General features: G+C 37.4%; 1 protein-coding gene across 2 annotated transcripts in view; it reads left to right on the forward strand.

The window, feature by feature from the left end:
• Positions 1-26756, forward strand: part of dchs2 (dachsous cadherin-related 2) — a 51953-nt gene extending 25197 nt beyond the window's left edge. For both annotated transcript variants that reach the window (XM_015344730.2, XM_015344731.2), the window contains exons 11-20: positions 828-962; positions 2227-2436; positions 2654-3514; positions 3727-3840; positions 7732-7943; positions 8778-8929; positions 9858-9988; positions 10424-10710; positions 11215-11356; positions 24027-26756. In XM_015344730.2, the coding sequence (XP_015200216.2) occupies positions 828-962; positions 2227-2436; positions 2654-3514; positions 3727-3840; positions 7732-7943; positions 8778-8929; positions 9858-9988; positions 10424-10710; positions 11215-11356; positions 24027-26617 (4835 nt within the window). In that variant the 3' untranslated portion in view covers positions 26618-26756. The remainder of the gene's footprint in view (positions 1-827; positions 963-2226; positions 2437-2653; positions 3515-3726; positions 3841-7731; positions 7944-8777; positions 8930-9857; positions 9989-10423; positions 10711-11214; positions 11357-24026) is intronic.
• Positions 26757-27370: the final 614 nt, after the last annotated feature.

Below are 27370 nucleotides of genomic sequence, written 5' to 3' on the forward strand. Positions count from 1 at the left end.
GAAAGGTAGCAAGTCAAAATATACAGCACAGTTCTGGGCAATTCCAAGGATCAATAATTCTTTAGAATGAAAACAACGTTTTCCATTAAACGCAAACTTTAAAGCCATAAACTGTGGCTGATTATATCTCAGCAGACTAATTCTTTAAAACGTGCTTGGATTATTATTATCTACAGCTGGACCTTATTGCAGAGAAGGTGTTACATCCTCAAAATGGATGGTCCTGATATGAGAAGCAAGTGACCTTGGTGCCCCATTAGTCCCTTGAAAATGCACAGTTGAATCATTTACTCATTTTACATCTTTTATTTAGTTTTGTTTTTCCACTGAGTCAAAAGTCTGAACTAAGCTGACATAAAACCAATTGGAGATTGAAATTTCATTATATCGGAGTTAAAAATATTTTACAGCAGTTCTGTAAGCTTGTTAATGTGTTAGTGTACTGTACTCTATTTCTGATTTTAAGTCCATGTTTAGGCTGAACCATGCGTTGAGTTAATTGTGTTGTTGCCTTCTACTTTTAGTGCATAAAGAAGCAATTCTTTAAAGTTTACCTACTGAGGATGAAGAATTTTATAAGAGCAGATTGAGAATATTAGATTTTGAAGCAGTAAAACAATTTTCAATTCAATGTTCTTAAAATAGAAGAAATGCTTGAAATTAGTTACAGATCCATTCTAGAAATATACATAATTTACTGCTGTAATTTATAACCTTCTGTAGCTTTACATCTGTTCCGACATTCACTTGAAAATTATTTTAGTGAATACTGATGTGATGTATGTGAAAATGCTTTTTATTTGAATCTCACTGCTTGCATTTAACAGAAATGAATGCTGCTGTATGTTATAGCCTACTGCCTGGACCAGGGTATGAGTTTTTTAGAATTAACTCACAAACTGGAGAGATAAACACTGCTGTAACTCTAGACAGAGAAGTCCAAGAGTTCTTCACCATTCGAGGTAATGATCCTTTGCCATACTGTTCCATAATATACTGTATAACACCTTTAACACGCACATATTGAAATAAATTATCGGGTTTTGTATTTTAAGAAAGCACAAGTGAGTTATGTAGGACATAGTTACTGCTACTTCTTAGAAAACAAAGTCTGAAATTTCAGATTTTCTAAACGCTCATATACATTTTTATCATATCTGTAGTGAATATTTAGACATAAGGCCTTTTGTAGTAAGGGAAAGGGATTTGATTTTCAGGTCACAGAGTGCATTACTAAAGAGACTTGTGTACAGAGCCAAGTCCACATTTGATTGAGTCTGATATTGAATTCACTTTTAAACATGGAATTTTATATGGTATCTTTAAATAGTATATCTATATATTTCCAGTACAGGAATTTTTCCTTCCAAATTTTTGCACTGGCATTTTAATGAAAACAAGAACTATATACACATTGAATTTGTCAAACTCAGAAGATGAATTCAATGTTTTCTATATTTTTCATTACCCAGATAATTAAGAGCTTACTGAAGTAATTTACAACAACTGTATGCTAATTTTCATTTTACTTCTTTACTATCTGTTATTTGGTTGTTTCAGCCTTCACATACTAACATTTCTAAAAACATCTCTCAAAAATCATCTGCAAACTATTTTAAAATAAAAAAAATGATGTCTGGAAGTATAACAGAGTTGCACCAAAATGCCTTTTTAAGTAAAAAACATTGAGACTGCTTATGTTTTCTGCCAACGTTCTAGTAAAAGCCATTTGAAGGGCTGTATTTGTGATTAGTTATACAGTACAGAAACAAAACCCATACATAAGGAAAAGCAGGAATGTCACAGCAAATGCAACTAAGATATGAAATATCAGACAGTTAAAAATGAAAGTACTCTTTAGACCTAAAAGAAGACTTTAGGTAGAAACATGCTTATGAAATTATTTGAAACAACAAAATCCACTGCATTCAAGAAAGATCAAACAAAACATGCAAAACTGTACTGATTTAAGGCCTTAAGAAACTAGAGGAGGTGGAAAAAGGTTTTTGGTGATGCTGAGTGTGTGGGTTATGTACAGTATTGAATGATTTTTCTAATGTTGCATGCAGGTGATTATGTATATGTATTCCAACCTTAACCTTAATCTTACAATTCCCCAGCCCTAATCTAAGGTTATTTGGAAATAGTAGACTTAGTGACATACTAGAACATTGGATGAACATTGGATGAACATTGAGCTATGGTGACAGGCATTATATTTTGCAGTTTTGGGTCGTGACAGTGGGCTGCCATCCCTCTCCAGTACCGCAACGATCCTGTGCACTGTGTTAGATGAGAATGATAACTCTCCTGAGTTCATGCTTACTTCCTTTGAGATCAACATCCCAGAAAACCTGCAGCCTGGAGTCATTCATACTGCTCAAGCCATTGATGAGGATGCCGGGAAAAATGGAACTATCGAATACAGAATCGCTGGTGGGCACACTTTTCCTTATTGACATATCACTTTTAATGAATGCTGCTTTAGTTGGACTTTACAATGCTTTAGGTTTGGAAAGCCATCTTTACTTAGATTTTTTCATCAAAAGTATGTCTTGTAAATACAGAATTTATTTGTATCTCTCCTACTGTAGCTGAATTTGAACAGATATTTCATTTTATGTCAACATAACGTGTGTGCTTCTCTTGTTAGGTGAAAGTTTTAGCGGCTATTTTGCCATCAATGCTACAACTGGAGACATAATATCCACAAGAAGCCTTGACAGGGAAGAGAGGAGCATGTACACAATCGTCATTGAGGCTCGAGACCTAGGATCTCCTCATAGAAGTTCCACTGCTGAACTTCTAATCAATGTCTTGGATGAGAATGACAACAGCCCAGTGTTCAGCAGAAAGCATTATCGGACATCTGTCAGTGAGAACCTGGGAGTGGGATCTGAAGTTCTCCAGGTATGGGCAACTGACAACGATGAAGGATCCAATGGACAGGTCATTTACTCTCTCATTGATGACACTCTGGGAATGTTCACAATCAACAGCTCATCTGGTGTGGTGAGGACCACAAGAGAGTTGGACAGAGAAACCAAGTCCCAGTATGTGTTCCGTGCTGTAGCGAGTGACTGTAGCACCCAAGGGCCAAAGAGTTCTACTGTCAACGTCATGGTGCACATTGAAGACATCAATGACAACTCTCCCGTTTTCATTCAGAATCCCATCAGTGGCCATGTATCAATGGAAACAGCGCTGAACCACACCATTGCTACAGTGAGGGCTGACGACAGTGACCTTGGTCAAAATGGGGCTGTACTTTTCAGTTTATCCGAACCAGATTCAATTTTTGATATAAACAGTCAGACTGGAGATATCTCGTTAAAGAGTTTCTTGCCATCTGGATACCACGGTACAAAGCTGCTGCATATTATTGCTGCAGATCAGGGTGTGCCAGTTAGGTCTTCTTCTGGTCTGGTTCTGGTCCATCTCCAGGGTGAAGAACCTGGACTCTGGTTTACTGAGCATGTGTATGAAGCAACTATTCCAGAAAACAGCAAATCAGGTAAAGCAAGTTTCTTATGTTTTAAACTTTTATTTTTTTTAAGATTTTGCATAAGAATGAGCAGATTAAATCGAGTTTAAAGTGTCAATAGCCTAGACAAATAAAAATAGTCCAATAGCTTACATTGTAAAACATTACATTTTTTAAGTTTGTTTCATACTGTAGTGATGTACATTTTAAGTAACTGAATTTATCTTTTTTTTTTTCTTAAGGTACCTTGGTTGTGACTGTTGTAGCTCAAGACTATAGCAGAGAAGGAAAGAAAATCAGATACAACCTTTTTAGTGGAAATGAAAATGAGGCATTTGCTATAAATCATTATACTGGTAAGTCTTTACAGCACCATTATTATACTGGGTGGAGTATTATATATAATATAATATATATATATACAGTGCCTTGCGAAAGTATTCGGCCCCCTTGAACTTTTCAACCTTTTGCCACATTTCAGGCTTCAAACATAAAGATATAAATTTTTTATTTCATGTGAAGAATCACCAACAAGTGGGACACAATTGTGAAGTGGAACAAAATCTATTGGATTTTTGAAACTTTTTTAACTAATAAAAAAATGAAAAGTGGGGCGTGCAAAATTATTCGGCCCCTTTACTTTCAGTGCAGCAAACTCACTCCAGAAGTTCAGCGAGGATCTCTGAATGATCCAATGTTGTCCTAAATGACTGATGGTGATAAATAGAATCCACCTGTGTGTAATCAAGTCTCTGTATAAATGCACCTGCTCTGTGATAGTCTCAAGGTTCTGTTGAAAGCGCAGAGAGCATCATGAAGACCAAGGAACACACCAGGCAGGTCCGTAATACTGTTGTGGAGAAGTTTAAAGCCGGATTTGGATACAAAAAGATTTCCCAAGCTTCAAACATCCCAAGGAGCACTGTGCAAGCGATCATCTTGAAATGGAAGGAGTATCAGACCACTGCAAATCTACCAAGACCTGGCCGTCCCTCTAAACTTTCAGCTCAGACAAGGAGAAGACTGATCAGAGATGCAGCCAAGAGGCCCATGATCACTCTGGATGAACTGCAGAGAACTACAGCTGAGGTGGGAGAGTCTGTCCATAGGACAACAATCAGTCTTACACTGCACAAATCTGGCCTTTATGAAAGAGTGGCAAGAAGAAAGCCATTTCTCAAAGATATCCATAAAAAGTCTCGTCTAAAGTTTGCCACAAGCCACCTGGGAGACACCCCAAACATGTGGAAGAAGGTGCTCTGGTCAGATGAAACCAAAATCGAACTTTTTGGCCACAATGCAAAACGATATGTTTGGCGTAAAAGCAACACAGCTCATCACCCTCAACACACCATCCCCACTGTCAAACATGGTGGTGGCAGCATCATGGTTTGGGCCTGCTTTTCTTCAGCAGGGACAGGGAAGATGGTTAAAATTGAGGGGAAGATGGATGCAGCCAAATACAGGACCATTCTGGATGAAAACCTGTTGGAGTCTGCAAAAGACCTGAAACTGGGACGGAGATTTATCTTCCAACAAGACAATGATCCCAAACATACAGCAAAATCTACAAAGGAATGGTTCACAAATAAACGTATCCAGGTTTTTGAATGGCCAAGTCAAAGTCCAGACCTGAATCCAATCGAGAATCTGTGGAAAGAGCTGAAAACTGCTGTTCACAAACGCTCTCCATCCAACCTCACTGAGCTCGAGCTGTTTTGCAAGGAAGAATGGGCAAGAATTTCAGTCTCTCGATGTGCAAAACTGATAGAGACATACCCCAAGCGACTTGCAGCTGTAATCGCAGCAAAAGGTGGCTCTACAAAGTATTAACGCAAGGGGGCCGAATAATTTTGTACGCCCCACTTTTCATTTTTTTATTAGTTAAAAAAGTTTCAAAAATCCAATAGATTTCGTTCCACTTCACAATTGTGTCCCACTTGTTGGTGATTCTTCACATAAAATAAAAAATTTATATCTTTATGTTTGAAGCCTGAAATGTGACAAAAGGTTGAAAAGTTCAAGGGGGCCGAATACTTTCGCAAGGCACTGTAAGTATACAATATAATGATTGTTATTATATTGGGCTGAGCGGTGGCTCTGTGGCTAAGGATCTGCACCTGTGGCTGGAAGGTTGCTGGTTCAAATCAAATGGCCAGCAGAGGAATCCTACTTCATCGGGCCCCTGAGTAAGGCCCTTATCCCCAACTGCTCCAGGGGTGCTGTACAATGGCTGACCCTGCACTCTGACCCCAAGCTTCTCTCCCTGTCTGTGTGTCTCATAGAGAGCAAGCTGGTGTTTGCAAAAAGACAAATTCCTAATCCAAGAAAATGTATGTGGCTAATAAAGTGATCTTATACTTAAAGACTTAGCGCAGTTTTAAAACAAAAGTCTTTTTTTGTCACCTAACCTCTTCAGGAGGTTTTTCATCAAATGAAGCTTATGCGATGGCAGCAAACAAGCTATTGCTTGCCTGCAAACATTCCTTTATTAATCTTCTTTCATCTCTTTTCCCTAGGAACTACAAACATGCTTTCTTATTTATGGTTTTATATGTAGCCAAGAACACATGGTTGCTAAACATGTCCATCCAACTTTCCTCACTGCTATCAAGTATAATGAAAATTAACATAATTGTTGAATTCTTCAAGTCATTTTTCCAAAACGTTCTTATTCCTTCACTTGCAATTTGTGCTTTTTTGGCCTTTTTTGAAATTCTTTTGTTTTTTGGCGTTATTGGAACATTTTGTCTGTAGTCGGCAGACTATAGCTTCTTGGAAAGCACAATTTCGTTTTATACTGAAGACTCAATCATAAAAACCAGCATTTACTAGAACTACATGTACTAAATATTAAGAAATACAAGAAGAAAAATGGCATGAGCTCTTTTTGATCCTGTTATAAAGCAGCTTTATGCAGTATTGTGCACTATGAAAAATCAGACTGACATTTGACAAAACTAGATGAAACAGTATGTCATAACCATTTTGCTGTCTATGTTACCATTCAGATTTGATTAATAATATTATAATCCTCCAGAATTCCTATAATTTTCCAAATCTTAACTGGCTTTGAGATGATTTGTGTGGTTTGACTTTGTATTATGTATGTTATTATCTTGCCGCTTATTACTATACTCAGCATTTCTTGAGCTTTATTGCTGTTTACATGTCATTAGGTATTCTTAATACTATTCTGATACAAAGGGTTTCTTATTTCTTTTAATGAAAACTTTTTTTGTTTTTTGCTTCCTTCAATAGTACCAATAGTTTCAATAGTATCATTTGATAGATTCTCATGAATATGAATGCCTTACCTCCTGTTACAAGGGTAACATAGCTGCAGACAAGATGATATTTTTCATGTGTCTATATTTGAATTTATAAGATTTAATTGATTTCCCCTATCATGTCACATTTTTCTTCAGAGATAGAAAACTGCTGATACATTTTCTATCTCAGCCCAAAGTGAATATTTTATTTACTAAGTAATTTTCTGGTGGACTAATTTATGCTATCTTTGGTTATATTAATGTTCACTGCTGAATAACTAGTGTAGACAGTATAAAAATGGTCATATATAGTACATTGACCTTAAATAAAGGGGCAACTAAATGATTACTTTCTTCACAAAAAAACAAAAATTAATTTAAACTGTTGGTGTTGGTTCATGGGATTTTTATGAACATTCGAAAAAATAAAATATGTTGGGGCACATGTTTTGCCAGTATTGTACAGCAAACGTTTCTCATTAAAACATTCATGGGTGGGGACCCATGTAATCTATCACAGCTGGGAACTGTAGAAGTGTCCATTTCTGTCCATTCTGTCAAAATCTTCTTGATGAGACTAATTAAGTCAATTGGTAGCAATTTTCTATTTCAAATTCGTTATTCATATTGCAATTAAGTGAAGCTTGAGGGATTGGTAAAACTAGCACATACCTTTCACACCCTGCAGTTTTTTTCTGATTTGAGTTATTTAGTTTTAGTCTGGCTGTGCTCTCATGGTCATCATCATATAGAAACTTATATAAGCAAACGTATCCCCCAGATGTCCCTTTCATGAGATCAAAAAACTGTACATCTGTGGGTGTGTGAATATATACACTGTCATGACTTTTTGAAAGTGTATGTGTATAGAGATTCTTTAGTCTGAACAGTTCCCCTTTAAAAATATTTGAAAACGTGTGTATAGGAGATGAAAGTACACACTTTGATATAAATGTCTGTTTTCTTTGTGTGCAGGAGATATTTATGTGAAGGACCAGAGTAGTCTTGACTATGAACAGAAGAGTAAAGTGCACCTTGTGGTCCTGGCAGCCACCAGTTGGCAGACTGCTCACTGTAGAGTTACTATTACACTTCAAGATGTGAATGACAACCTGCCAAGATTTGAACAAGCCTACTATAAAACAGCAGTGTGGGAAGGGCAGATCCACAACACTTACATAATGCAGGTAATACCAGTCTGCCTTTAATATTGAACATAGTCAATCAGGCTAGCACTCCTAATAAAAGAGTTCATTATTGTAAAAGTGTACTAACAGTTTTAATAGGTACCTTAGAAGTTGTTATAGACAAAGGTGAGTTTACCCTAATGCAAATAATGTAGTAGGCTAACATGCTGAAAATGCTGAATTTTGTCATGTGACTCTTGCATTCAGTTTTTTTTTTAACATGACATCAAGAAAGTCTGACACAATTAGTTTTTCAGTCACTGTTTTTTTACATTATAGATTTATTGGACATTGTGTCAGAGATATATACTGTAGGAGCAACCGTTCTGGTGACAACATAATGTTTTACTGTACATGAGTGTGAAGGTTAGTGAATACAGTTGATAGTTAATTGTAGTGAATATGTACCATGCTGGTAGAAAACCACATTGTTATTGGGTCACTGGGCTTCTGGATTTTATTTTTGTGCATCTGAAGAAAATTGTATCAGCACCTTAACTTCTCTATGGAATCCTGAAATTAGGGAGATATCCATGCTTTATTTTAATATACTGCATTAATACGTTTTGTAATTTTTTATTCTGGAGACATAAGAACACCTTTGATTTTACATGAAGAAAATGGGTTTTATGTTGGAAAGATTTTCCTTTAAAGCAAGTAAATTAATCTGATGTATAACGTATGACAGTGATTTGAATTACCATTGGTTCAAATAGTACAAGCAAGTTGAAATTTACAAGGCCAAAACTATATACTGAAGTCCAGCTAGCCCTCAGGTAAAGTATAATACTAAACTATAGAATCATTTTTGAGAGCTCATTTTATTTTTGTCAGGTTTTTGCAACTGATGCCGACAGTGGTGTCAATGGGCAGATAGAGTATTCCATCCTTTCAGGAAACCAAAATGATGCCTTCTTAATTGACTCAGTGCGGGGAATTTTGGCCACAAACACCATTCTGGATCGAGAAATTGTTTCATTTTACAAGTAGGTGTGCCTTCAGACTCAACACAGCTTTAACAACTTTAATATAATTCTAAACTCGGGATATCCTTAATTATTGGACTTTCTGACACACTGTGGTTTTGATTAAAGCCACTTTAAATTAATATGTGCAAAATACTATTAAACAAGTTACTACAATTCCTTCCCATTTGTTTGTTTTAGTGTAATATGTTCAATATTCATGCATGGCAATGTTGCAGTCATCCAGTTTAACATCTATAATGCAAAAGAGCTTGTTGCTCTTTTACGGCATAAGAAAATTGATTGCCTTGAGGCTATGAGGAATTTTTTATTTATGGCATGATTGTTAAAGTGGCATGTAACTGTAATTAGACCAGATGCTGTGGTGTGCAGGTGATGTGTGCTATCCTAATTTAAGTTAGAAAAGTGAATGACAAGGCCATCTTACACAGATTTTTAAATTATATTTCTCAGCAATCTGTAATGTCTTTATATGACACAACAAAATGGTGAGGAGAAGCTGTCTTTCTACACAAACTATATTTTAATAAAATCTTGAATGATAAAAATCTATAGGAGGATCTTGACATTTTTTAATGTCAACAAAAGAAATAATACATTCTTATTAAATTGGCCTAGATTCTTTAGATTCTTTTTCTTCTTATTTTCAAAGTTTACTTTAATTCATACTATCAATGTGATCTAAGGTAAAATCAGTCTTGTGGGATGTCTCAGGAAAACTCTAGGAGTTTGTGCAAATTAATATATAAATAATATATAAATCTAAACATTTCAAAAGCTTGAATGTGTAGTCTAAGGGTTTGGCCACTGGGGTGAGATTTATTGATTACATTGAAACATGCATCATGTATGGAGGTCACTCCATCTTCAAGTTTCTCCAAGCTTTTAATCCTTGTTCTCTTTAATCCTTTAATCCTTTTTGCGGCAGGTTGGTTCTACAGGCCAAAGACAGAGGTGACCCACCTCTTACAGGAACTGCCACTGTCAGGGTTGAGGTAGTTGATGTCAATGACAATGCCCCAGCAATACCCCCAATGGAGCCTGCAGAGATAGCAGAGAGTAAGGCATCTGTCCAGTGTCAAACTATTCATTCTTTCAGCAGTCGCCACCTATATTTTGTTACATGACTGAATCAACATTAAGTTCACAGTGACTCATTTACAGGATACATCTTTAATAACAAGAAAAATCTTTATGGCTTGTGAATCTGATGTTTCGCACTGCATTACAAACCAGCCAAAGAAGTACACTTTGATTTGACTATGTAACACAGCTTCAAAATAATAAATAATTAAGTGTAGCTCAGTGATAGGTTTAATCTGGCAAGCAACCGATATTGTGATTGGATTAGTTCTTGCCCATTTTAAACAAAAATGAAAGTCTGAGTTTTTAAATATTTTGAGAATTTCATATTGGAAAAAAAATCCTTTTTGTTTTTCAAAAATGAGAAATAATGTGAAAAATGTGGCATTTTCTCCATTTTATTACTAACAGACCTTCCAGCGGGTTATGTTGTCACGCAAGTAACAGCCAATGATGTGGACCTCAGCTCAACCTTGTCATACAGTTTCTCAGAGCAGGGGAACCCAAGTGGGAGGTTTGCGATTGATCCATACACAGGAGTGATCACGCTGACAGAGACCTTGGACTACGAAGACCAATCTCAGTATGAGCTCAGGATCAGGGCCTCAGATTCAGTTCATGAAACAGAGTCTGCTGTCAGGGTTCATGTGCTCGATGTCAATGACAATCCACCTGTCTTCTCACGGGAATCATACCAGGTAAAGCCCACTTGTTACAAAGACAAGCGCTAGAATACAGTGCTGCTAGACAACTGTGCTGCAAAGGAGCACAATGTAAGCTGTACATACAGCATATATGAAAGGTAGCTAGAGAACAAGAGATTAGTCAAGATGAGACTTTCACATTTCTTTTTATCAATAAATCTGTACAGCGCAGATGATTGATTTATTTTACCCTTTTTAATTTGCTCCACACGTGTAGGGAAATCAAATACCATATGTTACAGTACTGTATGTTGCTGTTCAAATATCTGTGACTGACAAAACTGAAGGAACGTAGATCTAACCATTGAAATGTGCTCAGGCTGATCTAACTGATCATTTCAAACTGTTTTTATCTATTGATTTTGTAAGTGTAAACAAACCTCACATGCTTTTATGACTTATTATTTTCTTTTTAATATAAAATACTAGTTTTGAACAATACAAATGAATGTATTGGTTATATTTTTGTTACTGAAGCTGTACAAAATTCAATTCTAGGTTGTATTACCTGAATTGACTCCCAAAGACACCTTTGTCCTGGCCCTCTCGGCAACTGACAGCGATTCCGGACTCAATGGAGAGATTTCCTATCGCCTTCTTTCATCTCCTACAAAGGGCTTTTACATCAGTTCAGAAAATGGTAAGATTTTGGTATTGAAAATTTTTTTAATTGCCAAAATAAGGCCTGTTGAAAATCAAAAATTGCATATCCTGTGATAATGTTCCCCTGGTTTGCTATAAAAGTAAAGCAGAAAGCAAACTCTTTGCTTGAAATAAATCATGAATTACCAATATTAATGCACTAGTTTCTTGGTGGGATAGGTTGTGGCTCCCCCACAACCATGAATTGAATGAAGCAGTAGCAAATGGATGGATGGTGTAGTATCAGAGTACTGTATGTTTGGCAGGGAGCCAGAGCTAGATAGAACAGAACCTTTTTAATCATAATCAGAGAAGACTTGATACAAGTATTTAAAGTTCTCAAAGACATTGACAAAGTTGATGCAGCACACATCTTTAATATTAACAGTGAAACAGAAACCAGTCGACACAGTTTGAAATGCTTGGAGGTGGGGGCTCCCGGTGATGTCATGTAAGCAATGGCTTTTTAATTTGTTTGCTCTCTTGGTTATCTTTAAAAAAAAACAATAACTTCGGCAAAATCTGTTCTTAAATCATTTAAAAGAAACATTAAGTGTTGGGTCACTGTGGAAAAACGAGGAAGAAGACGTAAAAACACTCAAAACTATCCAATAAAGGATTTTTTTAAGAGGATCATGGAGATCGAAATAGTCCTCCCCCTGCCCAGCGGGGAGCAAGGAGACAGTCCGAAGAATCTGGAGATCATGAATCCCCTGTGAGCCTCAAAAAAATCGTTACCGAACTGAAAAATTTCAGAAGTGATATTAACCCAACATTAATTGACTTTACTGAAGAAATAAATAAAACGAATAGAAGGGTACATTAAATGGAGGAATGCACTGAGTAAACCGAGGTGTGGGGTGAAAAAACAGATGGCTTGCTTTTAGACCTGCTCACGAAACAGAAGCATTTAGGAGCCAAAATCATGAATTTGGAGGGCAGGTCAAGGAGACACAACCTGAGGATATATGGAATTCCGGAGGAGAGCGAAGGAGGGTCAATAACCAAGTTAGTTGAAAAGTTTATTCGAGAATTCCCCCCTGGGCTTGATTAGGAACTGAAAGAGCTCATAGAGCTCTGGCCTCCAAACCAGTGAATCCCCAGTCCAGACCAAGATCTATTGTCATCAGCTTTTCAAGATTTAGAACCAAAGAAGAGGTTCTAATGAAAGCCTGGGAGGAAAAGGAGCTATTTTACGAAAACAAAAGGATATATTTCAATCACGACTATTCACGCGATGTTTTCCAGAAACGGCTTGAGTACAAAGAAATAAAAAAGACGTTGAAAGAAATGAACATCAAATTTAAAATACTTTTCCAGCCAAATGAAAGATTTTATTTTGACTCGGGTGTCCAAACGTATAACTGTGCCGCGGAAGGTACTAAGGATTTAATACGCCAAGGTCTAATTGCGGGTGCGGCCGGAACCGTGACGGCAGCGATGTCCGAGGAGGAGCGGATTAGACAGGGCTCCTGGCAGCGGGCGGACAGCCTCAGGGGGAGACGCAAGGAGGAGACACTGACAGAGGAGCCGCGCAAGACACTCCAGGCTTTCCGCCGCCAAACTTCACAAGAGTACTAGGACTGTATTACCTTCCTCAGAACTAAAGCACCTGTTTATGTATTGGATTAATGTTATAATTTACCGTAAGGTTCCACCCCTTTTATTCCCTTCCAGAAGTACAAGATTCAACTAGTTGTGAAGTAACTAAGAAATTTATGGAGCTATGGTGTTTTGTAATATAAGTTTGGTTAATATAGATACGTTACTTAATCTTGCAAATTAATATTTAATATAATGTATGTTTTATTATGATAAAAATGGCCTCATTAAATAAGGTAAAATAGATCAGAGACCGAGAGAAGAGAAGAAACAGTAGTATTTTAATTTAGGGCCCTCTTAGAAAAGAGTAGAGATTTAATTTTATTTTTGTTTCCTAATTCCCTGAGATTTTTATTGGTGCATAAGGGGTGGGCTTGTATTTCAGACCCCCGACGTGAAGCTCTGAAATGTAAAGAAAAAAAAGGTTTTTATTTTTATTCATGATTGTTTTCGTAGTATAGTTTAAAATGCCAGCATGGTTGAGAGACTGGGAGGTTTATATGCAGAATTCTAAATGATGTCTTCACAGGATATTAAAGTAATTTCTTTTATTGTAAACTGTCTGCATAATCCGATAAAAAGAAGTAGAACACTAATAAAAGTTAAGCAAGACAAGGCCCAGGTAGTGTTTCTCCAGGAGACTCATCTATCGGACACAGAACATGCTAAATTGAAAAGAATGGGTTTTATTCATCTCATAAAACGGGATGTAAAAGGAGAGTAGCTATACACATTCCATCAACAGTTAACTTTGAGTATTTGTCAGAGATTAAAGACAAAGATGGTAGATTCATCGTTTATCTGACTTTAGACTTAAATCTGGTAAAAAAGAATACTGCTTGGAAGAAAATCAATTGGCTCCCCTGTCCACTTGTAAGGGGAAGAGGGTGATTTATCACCCTCTTGGAATGAAGCTGTCATTTCAGTTATCCCAAAAGAAGGAAACGATCAAACTAGATGTGGGTCTTTTCGCCCAATTCCCATACTTAATGTAGATTACAAGATTTATGCTTTAATATTGGCTAAAAGATTAGAGACAATATTATGTCAGATTATAAATTTAGATCAAACTGGTTTTATACAGAACAGACAAACACAAGATAATATTAGACATACCCTTCATATTACGAGGCATATTAATGATCAAAGGAGGAGGCGATTTTAGTCAGCCCAGATGCAGAAAAAGCCTTTGATCGGGTTAATTGGGAATTTTTATATCAGACATTGGAGAGATTTGGATTTGCTGATGAATGTATCAACATAATAAAAACAATTTATTTAAATCCTATAGCACAAATCAAAATCAAAGAACATCTCCCTAAGAGATTTTGTTTGAAAAGAGGTACAAGACAGGGATGTCCCCTGTCACCTCTTTTGTTTTCTCTATATATGGAACCCTTAGCAGAGTGGATTAGATGAGACCCAAAAATTAAAGATATAGAAATTTAAGGACAAAAACATAAGATTGCATTGTATGCAGATGATGTTCTGCTGTATTTGGATGACCCTAATGAGTCATTTAGCAGAGTGATGGATCTTTTGGAACAATTTGGTCGGCTATCGGGGTACAAATAAATTAGAAAAAACAGATGTTTTATGTTATAATTATAACCCCACAGATCAAGTAAAAGAAAAAAATAAGTTAAATTGGTTATCACCCTCTATTAAGTATTTGTGAGTATGTTTACCAAAAGATTTATCAAAATTATTCAATTTAAATTTCCTCTAATATGTAAAATAAAAGATGATCTGGCTGGCTGGATCCTGCTACTTGTTTCATTGGGATCTAGAATAGAAGTCATTAAGATGAATATTCTGCCGTGATTATTATATATTTTTTTAGTCCCAGTTTGAATTTCATTAGAACAGTTTAATGAATGGGATAAAATGATTTCAAGTTTCATATGGAATGGAAAGAAACCAAGAAGTAAGTTTAAAACACTACAATTGTCCTGGTAGAAGGGTGGTTTAGCCCTGTCGTGTCTAGAGTCATACTACCAAGTAGCTCAGCTTAGAACACTAACATGTTGGTGAGATGGATATTATACTGCAAAATGGAAAGAGATGGAGTCTTTGATTATAGGTGAATTCCCAATACATACGGTCCTGGGAGATAGATATTTGGCAATAATTGTATATAAAACAGCTATACCTTGGATAACTTTACCAATTAAAATTTGGTTTAAGATAATACAAATCTGTGACTTGGAGAGAGAGGTTAAAATATTCTTGCAACTCTGATACACGATTTAAGATTTGGGCTATGAAAGGGATTACGGCAATATGTACTTTGATGAAACAAGACCGTCTGAAAAACGTTGATGATCTATCATCTATCTGGAAAAAAATATTTTTTCAGTACTTTGTAAGTGACCTTGCTGGTGGCGCTGTGGGTTCCTGACTCCCATGTCACATGCTCTGTGTTTGAATCCCACTGGGACCATGACTTTTTTTTTAACAAACATTTCTTTGAAAAAATGAAAAGTTACCCTGGGTCAGAGATATAAACCTCACTCACACCAAACAAATTTATATTTCTAAATATCACAACATGATCGAATTTAAGTCATTTTAATAACAATGAATAGTCACCTAGGCGTTACAATCTAAACATTTATATTGATTTAAATCACGTTTAAATCGCCTTTATTTAAAACCCATAAATAAAGCTAATACTGTTTAGACTTTTAATTATTTAAAACTGTATTACAGCAGCACAATGCACAATGCAACGTAAATCGCTATCTTTGTCTTCTGCGTAATAATGTTCACCTTTCTGTCCAGCAAATTAACAATAGTAATAATAATGAACTTTATTGTATATGGCGCCTTTAAAGCTGGCTCCTCAAAGCGCTTTACAGGATAAAAACAATAACAACAATACTGTTATGCTGGGAAAACTATATATTTTTAAGAAATACAAAATGAGATATAATGATGTGTTCCAGCTTAGACATTAACGAAGAGCATAACACGTGGGCAGCCAGCAGGTGTGCTGGTTGTGACGAATTAAACTGGTTTCACAGGTATTTTCAAAGTAGAAGGGGGCGAGATTTCCAGCGAAAGACACCTCCCCCCCTCCAAAACCAAGGAAGTACAGTACTTACTAGTTAAGAAAGCTAGGCTCCTCAATGAAATCGCTTTAACATGATAATGCGTTGGTGTAACAGTCCGGGCGTGGCAAGCCTCTAATGTCAACCCGACTACGGCGAAAGGAACCCTTCTTTCATTGGAAGACAATGAACATATTCTAGCCCTAAATTAATTAATAGCAAACATGGTTTACATAAAATAGATTTTTCCAAGAAAGTTTAGCATTTGTCACTAATGAAACTACTAAATAAAGACATAAATAAAAAAATCTTAAGATTTTTAAAATACATGACTTTGCTTAAATTTATTTAAAAATAAAAACGATTACAAACGCCAGCGGAGAGAGAGAACAGGGGAGGGATGTTGGTTTTGCCTAAGGGGCGTGACTATGGAAATGAGGTCCATTTGGGAATGTGGAGTTACATGTTCTGGCAGTTTGTGAATTATCATTGTTGAGTATGGAGTGTTGAGGCAAAATGCAATTTAGTGCTTTCTGGCAAGAGGAGACCCCCAAATTAATAATGTAACATGCTATTGTTTGTGCATGAACATAGTTACTGTATACTGTTATTTCTTTAGATACGCGATTCCATGTTATTTTTTAATCCCTGGCGGGACTGTTAGTCCATAAGAATCGAGTAATAGGTTTCATTGCGCTTTGACAGATCGTCTTTAAATCAATTGAAAAGAGAGAGAGAGCTTAGAGAGAGCATAAAACCTGGGCGTAACAGCTGTTCCTTTTTCTGATCACTCGCTCTCTGGATACACGTCTCACCTGTCCTGTTCTTTGTTTTCCTAATTTGCTGATTATGCTTGCTGCGATCCACTCCTGCCCTCACACCTAAAAAAGACTATTTTACATTTCTTTGTGCGGTCCATTGTGCAATTAACCCTTGTATGTGCTGTCCTTAAGGTGATATCACATAAAGGTGATATGTAAAATAATGTTTTTTATTATTGTTATAGAGAAAAAAGATCTGAAGTATACTAGTTTGTCACTAGTATAATATAATAATTTTCGTAGTTAGAAATTATGAAACGCTCTGTTAAAAGCAAGAGAGTTTTTATGTCCGTTACAGCAAAAGAAAATGCCTGACAAAGTAGGGCTTGGACAGATTCCAAGTGCATTTTTGCAATTTACGTTGCATTGTGCATTGTGCTGCTGTAATACAGTTTAAAATAATTAGAAGTCTAAGCAGTATCAGCTTTATTAATGGGTTGCAATTTAAAAAAAGTCAAGAACCGCACTCAAAATGCAATTTAGAGCTTTCTGGCAAGAGGAGACACCCAAATTAATAATGTAACATGCCACTGTTTGTGCATGAACAAGGTTATACTGCTATTTCCTAAGATACGCGATGCCTGTCTCTCCTGGCTGTGCTCTCTCGCTCGTCCTCCCCCCCCCCCCCCTCCTCTCAATTCAATTCAATTCAATTCAATTCAAGGTGCTTTATTAGCATGACAGATGGGTACAATCAGTGTTGGATATTTACTTTGCTTTGAGATACCACTTTTAAAGGTGATATATAAAATCAAGGCTTTAACTTGCTTTAACTCCACTCCAAGTCTAAGTTCTTGTGTCTGTCCTATCCGAACCCGAAAGTATTGAAATATGTATCTTTATAGCAGGTGGTGTACAGCTTTTTAGTATAGATTACACTTTTCTAAAATGTATTTAAAAAATAAAAACGATTACAATCTAATCTTTCCACATTTGATCCCAAGATCCCAAGAAAAATAAATCTAAACGGGGAGAAAGCTATGCTGAAAGTTTATTAAGATACTTAGAAGACAAACATATCAATTTAGGTTGCATTTGTCTGATTGTGAATCAAAAAACACATATATTTAAACCCGCGATTGCGATTTAAATCAAAGCGCGATTTAAATCAATATAAATGTTTATATTGTAACGCCTAGGTGACTATTCATTGTTATTAAAATGACTTAAATTCGATCATGTTATGATATTTAGAAATATAAATTTGTTTGGTGTGAGTGAGGTTTTATTTAATCTCTGACCCAGGGAAACGTTTTATTTTTTCAAAGAAATGTTTGTTAAAAAAAAAGTCACAGCTCCAGCAGGATTCAAACACAGAGCGTGTGATATGGGAGTCAGGAACCTAACCCACAGCGCCACTGGCAAGGTTGCATGCAGAGTGCTGAAAAAGCACTTCATAAACATTATCAACAGACAATGTATAGTGTGTACTATTCTTGTGTTGCAGTACATGAATATAATTATATTGTTATAAATTTCTTTAGATACGCGATTCCATATTATATTCCCTTTTAATCAAATTCTAAAAGTATGCTTGTTGACTCCGGTATCACGTTAGTTAAAGACTTCGAAGCTTAAAATGTTTAGGGAGAAATGAAATACTGGTGTGTATTTTTTCTTTAAAGTACCGAGACTAGCCATATACTGTATGTTTATGTTCCAAAATTAATATCGTTTATGGCCTTCACATGCGTTACAGTATGCTCCTATTCTTTTTATGCTCAGCTACTAAGATTTCCCTTCAGTGGTAAAATTCCATATAAATATTCAATGCTAAAACAGGCACACTAAAGACATTTACTGTAAATCTTTCTATGACCGACCAATGGACCACGAGTGCCCCTGTCGGTCAACCAATCACGTACCGCGGTATTTTGCAACGCCGTAGCCAATTACCTCCGGTACGTGTCTGTACCGTGCACTTTGAATGGCTGCATCTGTATGTGTGGACTTTTTAAAATAGTTCATTTTATTTATACAATGTTAACAGAAAATGTAAGATGAAGGCTAATGTTTATTCTGCTGTTTTGGTTATGTTCTGTTTGTAAATCCTTTCATTACTAAATAAAAAGTGTTTAAAAAAGAAATGCTTGGAGGTGGTTTTGAAACTGAGAACAGGAGGTACTACTTTATGTACAGAAAATGGTTGTGGGATTCTGGAACACGTTACCCAGCCATACCCTGATTTGAAGCTGATACCCTGATTTGTTTCAAGAAATGACTTGAAATCCTGGGATTAATTAACTATTATCAGATGGGGCAAAATTGACTCTTTTCATTTGTAAACCTTTGTGAAAGAAAAACACAGCAGAGAAAAGCCATACGAACAGAGGAAGACCATTTATAGTAAATGCCACACAGAAGGTTCCCCAGCTTGGAATAAAACCCAGAACACAAGGGTTGTGAGGACACATTACAGAGCTGCCCAAAAGGTGGAATTAAATAATAATTGTTCTTTACCAATAAGTGTTATGAATGAGAGACAGAATGTGACAGTAGAGCATGCAATACTTTGTGTAGCAAAATAGCCCAGTGAAATATGACAACCCAGTCTTATTTTCCAAGTTCCTTGTCAAATATTCTGGCAATACAGTTTTTGCTACACAAATAAGCTTCTGGTAAAGCCAGCACATTAGCCGTGCTTGTGCCATGAAAAGAATTCCAGTAAACTGCCCTTGCAAGATCCATCATGGCATCTTAACAAAGATTCACATAAAATGCTGTTTTTTTCCAGCTTTTATAATTCTTTTAAGTTCATATATGTACATCAGTATGGAAAAAAGTCATAAAGAGGGTTAAATGAATGAGAAATGTGTGTAATGAAAGGTTTGAGATTCTTTTCAAGAATCATGTTAAGTTTGAAAATATAATAAAATCATCACACTCAGAATCAAAGCTAATTTAAGATGAATTAGAGAAGACATGGGTAAAAATTGGCTGAAAGTCATGGAAAACCATCAACTTTTTTCTCACTGAAGCATGATTTACAATGTTTTTGTTTGGAGGCCAAAAGTTAATAGCAGAAAAGAAATGTTTATTACATGTTTTGTGGCAGAGTGACTAATGGAAAGTGAACCCTGGAATTATTTCAATAGTAGATCTGAGTTTTCAAAATATTGTTTAATCCAACACAAAATTTCCCTGCAATCTGATACTGTACCCTATATTGGTGTTATGTGATGTACAGTATATTGTGTATATTATATTGCATTATTAACCTGTTTGATTCTGTAATATGAATGTCTTTTAGAAAAAATGGATTTGCAAAAAATGTGTAGGCTGCAGATTCCAAAACGAAACATTTCTTCTAATGAAACAGATAAATCCAAATTCAGTTTGAACACATTCTGAAATGTTTTAGATCAGTTTTAGAAAGCACTACTTTAATTTGATACATCAGAGTTGGACAACCCTAATTTGGCTACCAGTTAAGCCACGAATTTATTCAGCATCATATAAAGATCATTTTTTAACACAAACCTAAACACCCTGCAGCCCTGAAGGACCACCGTAGGCTGACTTAAAATCGAACACAGATTCATGAGTTCCACGTCTCTAGAGGCTGATGTTGGAGAATAACCCATCTACTGTAGATTTCTGGAATGTAGCACTCAGGGACTAGATTCTCCAGAAATACAGTATGTCTCCTTAGCATTGGCCTCATTTCACCTGTAGAGCTGATGTTTCTTTTTAGCCCAGTCATTTCAACAGCAAGCTGGACTACAAAAGACTGTACTCACATTTATACTCAGCTCTTTCATTGTTGTTCTCAGTGATTTCAAAGAGATAATTATCAAGATTATGAAACTGGTTTGATTTTTGTGTACTGGCTTGAATTGGATGAAAGATACTGCACAGTACATCTCTTTCTCTCTACCTCTGTAAGGTAATTATTGATTTACATTTTTGATTTACTCAGATACATTCCTGTTTGCATAAATTAAGAGTGCATAAATCAAGAACTACAGGTTCATGTGTATTCCTGTGGCTGTCTTCACCTGTTGTGAATTGGCATCAACCCTATTATCCAGTGGCATTTGTGTGTAAATTAATTGTTTTGCATAGAATACCTTTACATGTAATTACTTTTGTAAACACTTATTAGGCTCTGGCTATAATTATTTCAATTAGGTTAGGCACTAAGGGCATAAGATTGGTCTCCTCAAGGGTGGCTCTGAAAAAGATAGACCCAGTAGTGTCACGAACACGGACTGAAATCCGTGTCAGATCTTGTAGAAGACCCTATGCAATGCGGTAAAAACTGGAGAAAACAAGAGGCGTGGTAAAAGGAAACACACAGGGGTTTAATAGTGCACAAAATAGTGACAATCCGTGAGACAGTGTACGGGGAAGAAAAAAAGGCATCCAAATCCAAACGGGTCCAAAGCCAAGTCAAAGCACAGTACGAGAGTCCATCAACAAGGAATCCATCCTGGGACGCGACAAAGTTAAAATCCCCGGGAGGGGGGAGCACACGGACAGATAAAACATGGAGGTCCAAGGGTGACGTGGCGAGATCCTCCAGACCTCCATCTGGGCTCAGGATGCAGGAGATGTCAGGGATGAGGCCTATGCCCTCAGGAGACGGACGTAGGGTTTCCTGGTGCCAGGCAAACCTCGCGACATCTTACCCTAATGATGAGCCCTGAGGACTGGAGGAACTGGTCTTTAAATAATAACGCTAAAAGGGTACACCTGGGGAGCTTAATCACAAGGACAATAATGGGAGCAGTGGAGCGCCCTCTAGGGAGGGATGTCAGGCGTGACAAGTAGGGAATGAGCTTAATGGGTTGCTGTCCTCAGGCTTGGTGCCATAGCACTTTGGTCTAGCCTAAGGGTAAAAGGGTAATAGACCAGCAGCTCTCGTAAGGTATCATCCTTGTACCATAAGGATGTCCTTCATAATGCAGAGAAATGTCTAGGAGGACAAAATACATTTTAACAGAGTAGAACTTGCCTTCTCTCGATATCAGGGTTATAATCTTCAGGAGACTGAGACTCGGTTTGATTTAAAGAGACAGAGGAAGGGAGAAGGTTAATCTTACTCGCAGTATAAACCAGGAGGTGTCTGTCAGCATTTAGGGTCCTTCCAGTCCTCGAGCAATGGGCCAGGGTTGCTGCAGTGTATAAATCCTTAGTTTTCATGAGGTGGTTATATGGGATCTAGTCCCCAGTGAGTTAAAGAAGAAATATAACCTGGTTCCTCAAGAGCTGAAAGTAATCAGCAGGTCCTCTCAGTCTTTTCCCTGAGAAGGGGAACTGCAAAATTCTCAGAGGTTAGTACAATAGTTCATCAGGTAGATTATTGTTGCCTCAAGGTATATTCCCTAAGGAAAAGCTGGGTATCCGATCCTGAGAGGTTCAGTCTCTGGGAAAGGTTAGAGGCTTTATGTAAAGTCTCCCCAGACCTGTGTAGCAACAGGACCTTCAAGGAGACAAACCTAGAATACAGGCCACAGAAATGCCACAGCCCTAAATTTTGTATTGGCCAATTGCAAACTTTCAGGCCAATGGCATGAGAAAACGGTGTCTGACTTGGAGGCAAGCAGAGATAAGTTAAAGAAGTGTGAAAGAAATATATGAAAGATATCTGAGCTGAGTAATACAGTAGGAAGACAATATAATAATAAACTTTATTTTATATAGCACCTTTAAAGGTGGCTTCTCAAAACGCTTTACAGAATGAGAACAACAATAAATAAATAAAATACATAAGATAAAACACAATTACAATATACAGAGGAGACTGTGGATGGTGGTACTAGGAGCAGCAGAGGGGTGAAGAATGGAACCAGTTAAGTAAAGGCTCTTCTAAAGAACAATGTTTTGAGTCTGGGTTTGAAGGAGTTTAGAGAAGGTGACTCTCTGATATCCTTGGGCAGAGAGTTCCAGAGCTTGGGGGCATAACAGGAGAAGGCCCTGTCACCCATACAATGTAGACGGGCTTGGGGGACAGTTATGAGACCAGAATTAGAAGAGTGAAGGTTGTGAGGTGAGGAGTATGGTGATAATAGTTCTGACAGGTACTGAGGTGCCAAGCCATGTAGAGCCTTATAGGTGAGCAGGAGGATTTTAAAGTCCACATGGAATTTGACAGGAAGCCAGTGCAAGGACTCCAGGATAGGAGTAATGTGATGACTTGCACTAGACCTGGTCAGGATCCTGGCTGCTGAATTTTGGACATACTGCAGTTTGTTCAAAGTAGATTTAGATACCCCAGCGTTAGTGATAGCATAGGGCGTAGTCTAGCGATATTTCAATTAAACTTTATTGTCATTAAATTTACACAGGTGCATAGTATAATGAAAAGTGTTTCTCATTAGTCACTCAGGTCCATTATACAAATAGGACAGAAGATAAGACAATAGACAGTAACACAATAGCAATAACAGTAACATGTAATAACATAACATAAATAACATGTAATTAACATAACATTTCTGAGTTGAAAAAAGATGTTTTGACAATATGCTGCACACGTGGGTCGAATGTTAAGCCAGAATCAAATATCACCCCAAGGTTTTTCAATTTAGACTGAAGCTCAAGTACAGAAACAATCTACAGATAGGGTTACAGGATTGGCTTTATGAAGTTGATGGGGGGTGCCAATAAGCATGACAAAGTGGCTATGGTGCAACCTTGTGTATCAGCAGATATATTTTACCAATAAACAAGTACTAACCAATTTTGACAAATTTGGTATATTTATTTTCTCCACATTTGCACAAAGTGTACAAATGCACTGTGTTTTATATCATTATGAATATATGATTATGAAGGTTTTCTAATTTTCTTACTATGATTACTACCACTAGCTACAACATCATGTTTCTGTCTCTTATTACCCATTGTGGTTTCACAGAGCACATGTCTTCATGGTTGAGTTATCTTGCTATTTCTATGATTGGGTATAAATTGTGTTAAACCCACCATATTGGGTGGGGATTAGCCCCATTTGATAACCCAAATTCATATTTGTCGAAACCATGTTAGTCAAGTAATACCTGTACAGTGTAACATTTTACCTTAGATGTTATGCTGATTTTATACCTAAATAAAAAACCCAGCACTATTAATCTAAAAAAAAACAGTGATGCGTAGAGAAAAAAAATATTTTACATGTCCTTTTCACCATCTAGGATTGTTCAGTACAAACATATGACCTGATGTACCTTTTTGTTTTTACTTGCAGGTTCATTATACACTAATAAGCTGCTGAGGTATGTCACAGACAGCACTGCTATTCAGCTCCTTGTTGAAGCCAAGGATGGAGGTGACCCAGCATTAACAGTAGTTACATCTGTGGAAATACAGCTAAAAGATGTTAATGATCATGCTCCCCGATTTTTGCAAGCCAGTTATGAAGTGAGCACTTCTGAAGATGCAGCTGTAGGAACCACTCTCCTCTTTCTGTCAGCAAATGATGATGACTGGTCCCATGCTAATTCTCACATTGACTATACCATCTCCAGTGGAAATGAGGAGAAAAGATTTTGCATTGAAGCAAGTGTTGTACAGACTGAAACTCGACAAAAGTGCGTTGGTAAGCTTGTGTTGTGCAGAAACCTAGACCGGGAAACCACAGAGAATTACACACTATTGGTGGTGGCCTCTGATCGTGGAACTCCACCTCTAAACAGCTCTAAAGTGATCTCTGTGACAGTGCTAGATATCAATGATAATGCACCTATTTTTAAGAGCTTGGAATACCATGTTCAGGTCAGTGAAAGCAGTCCACTCGGCACCCGGCTGATTCAGGTCTCAGCAAGTGATGCAGATGAGGGTAGTAATGCAGAGATAAGGTATGACATAATTTCTGGAAATAGCAAGGGTTTGTTCTGGCTGGATCACTGGAGCGGTGCTGTGGAAGTGAATCATAGTTTGGATTATGAGGAAGCTGCCAAATTTACACTGACCATACAAGCTTCTGATGGAGGTAAAGCAGGTACCAAAAAGGTGGCCTTTGCAGTGATTTTTATTTCTGTGCTTGATGAAAATGATAACTCTCCCTACTTTATGTTACCTGCTGTGAACTGCTCTGTCATGGAAAACCAGCCAGCCTTCTCTCCTGTTTGCTCTCTCCATGCAGTGGACCATGATACAGGCCCCTTTGGACATGTAACCTATTCCATTATGTCATCTTGCTTCATGGATTATGAGGGCACTGACAGAAAGGAGACCTTTACTATTGATCCCCTCACTGGAGATCTCCATACCAAACAAGCATTTGATTATGAACGAGAGAGTGAATACTGTCTTATTGTACAGGCTACAGATAGAGGAGACCAAACAGCAACAATAAAAGTTCATATAGACATTGAGGGTGTTGATGAATTTAGTCCCATATTTACACAAGACCTGTATTATTTTGAGCTGCCTGAGAACTCTGAAGTGGGCCAGAGTATTGGCCAGGTTTTAGCCATGGACAGAGATGGGGGACTTGATGGACTCCTGATATATTCTTTGCCTGAGCCATCTTGGTTTTTTTCAGTAAATAGAACCAGTGGTACCATTTACTTGTCTAGCACAGTTTACAGGAGAAAAGGCAGTTTGAAGCACAGAGAGGAACTTGTTGAGTTTGTGGTTAAGGCCAGCAGTCCCAAGCTTGACTCTAAATCTGCTACCTGTCTGGTTTCCATTAATATATCGAAATCTGCAGAGGCTTTTACAGGGCTAGCCTTCAGCAGTTTAACCGTCAGTCTAAGTGTTTCCTTTGTCATTTTCCTGCTGTTAGCCATCAGCCTTGTGGGGATTATTTTTAGATTCAAGAGGAATGAAGCCAAAGTTAAAAAGGTAACAATGGATTCCTTGGCCACTAGTTTATACCCCAGCACAGACAATTTTAATAAACCAAGTGACAATGGACAGAGCTCTATTTGCCTTCAGGATTTAAAAGCAGACGTTGATATCAGAACCAAAAAAGAAATGGCCAACCCTTGCAGGCACTCAGACTCCAGTGGTCGGGGCTCTGCAGAAGGAGACTTGGCTGAGGATGAGGAGATCAAGATGATCAATGAGCATCCATGTTGTAAAAATTCAGGCTCAGCCCTGAATGCATCCAGAGTTCCAGATTCAGGGATCCCTAGAGATTCAGAACACCTGTCTTGTCTCTCAGAGGAAGCTGACTTAGCCACAACCACTATGGGTGAACTGTGTCACTATGGGGCAGAAAGCGCTGAGAGCCTCTACAATTTCAAAGAAGAAGGTGGAGGTGAAGAATTGTTATCCAGGACAATTAAAGTGAAAGATGTTGTCTCAGACAGAACAAGACAGTATGTTTTTCAGAATGACAGCAAGACTTCAGTGGATGGCTCCCTTACTTCCCTTGTGTGTGCTGAAGAAGAGCTCCGGGGCAGCTACAGTTGGGACTATTTGCTTAACTGGGAGCCCACATTTCAGCCACTGGCTTCTGTTTTTACTGATATTGCCAAGCTTAGAGATGAAACACTACAAAAGCACAACTTTGAGAAGGAAGCAAGAGGCATCATCTACCCCCCTCCCTTAATTACATCTGTGGCTCAACCTGGAATCCGAGCAGTTCCTCCTCGGATGCCCAGTCTAACCAGCAGGCCATCCTTCCCTAAATATGCCAAATCCCCACTCAATGGGAATTCAGGCCTCACAGCCTCAGCCATGACCCCAAGTTTTTCTCCATCTCTTTCCTTGTTGACCATGAGAACTCCTACTGCTTCCCCAGTTGTCTCAGAAACAGGGTTAAAAGGACCTGCTCAAGCAGCACCCTTTCATCCATCAATGATCAGAGATGGAGAAATGCATGTATAGTCTGTTAAAGTTTAAGAACTCATTACATTGAATTTTAATTCAAACATTATTTTACTCAGAAAACTGACTTTTAAATAGTGTTCTGTATTTAAATTATTTTTTCAGCAATTAAGATCCTAATAAAGAGCTTGTTTGTCCAGTTGTCTTGCTTTTAATATTTGAATGACATGTATTCAAGATAATGTTTAATATCTTTAAATTAACTAATCAGGATAAAAAAATAAATGTTTACTGAAGTGTTCTTTACACTACACATCGGCTAGCAGTGGGGAGGAGAACAGGGTGATGAAGCCAATTCATGGATGGAGATTATTAGGAGGCCAGGATTGGTAAAGGCCAATGGGGTAACACCCCAACTGTTTTTGAGAAACACCCCGGGATTTTTAATGACCACAGAGAGTCAGGACCTCGGTTTTATATAAGATGGACAAAAGTTGAAGAGTGCTACTTATATTCCATCCTTACATTCTATACTTACATTCCATTTTCTAACCACTTCATCAAATTGAGGGTTCGATGGGGAGTTAGAGCAAGGCAGGTTACACCCTGGATAGGGGAGGCACACAGATCCACAAACACTCACACCTAGGCCAACTTTTCCAAAAAGCCAATTAAACTACCAGCATGTCTTTGGAGTGTGAGAGAAAACCGAAGTACCCAGAGAAAACCCACATGAACATACAGTACAAATTCCTTCAGATAGTGTCCAGTTCCAGTATTAAACCCAGGGCCCCAGCATTGCAGGACAGCAAT

Source organism: Lepisosteus oculatus, chromosome 1 (assembly GCF_040954835.1).
Source record: "Lepisosteus oculatus isolate fLepOcu1 chromosome 1, fLepOcu1.hap2, whole genome shotgun sequence".
Lineage (NCBI taxonomy): Eukaryota > Metazoa > Chordata > Actinopteri > Semionotiformes > Lepisosteidae > Lepisosteus > Lepisosteus oculatus.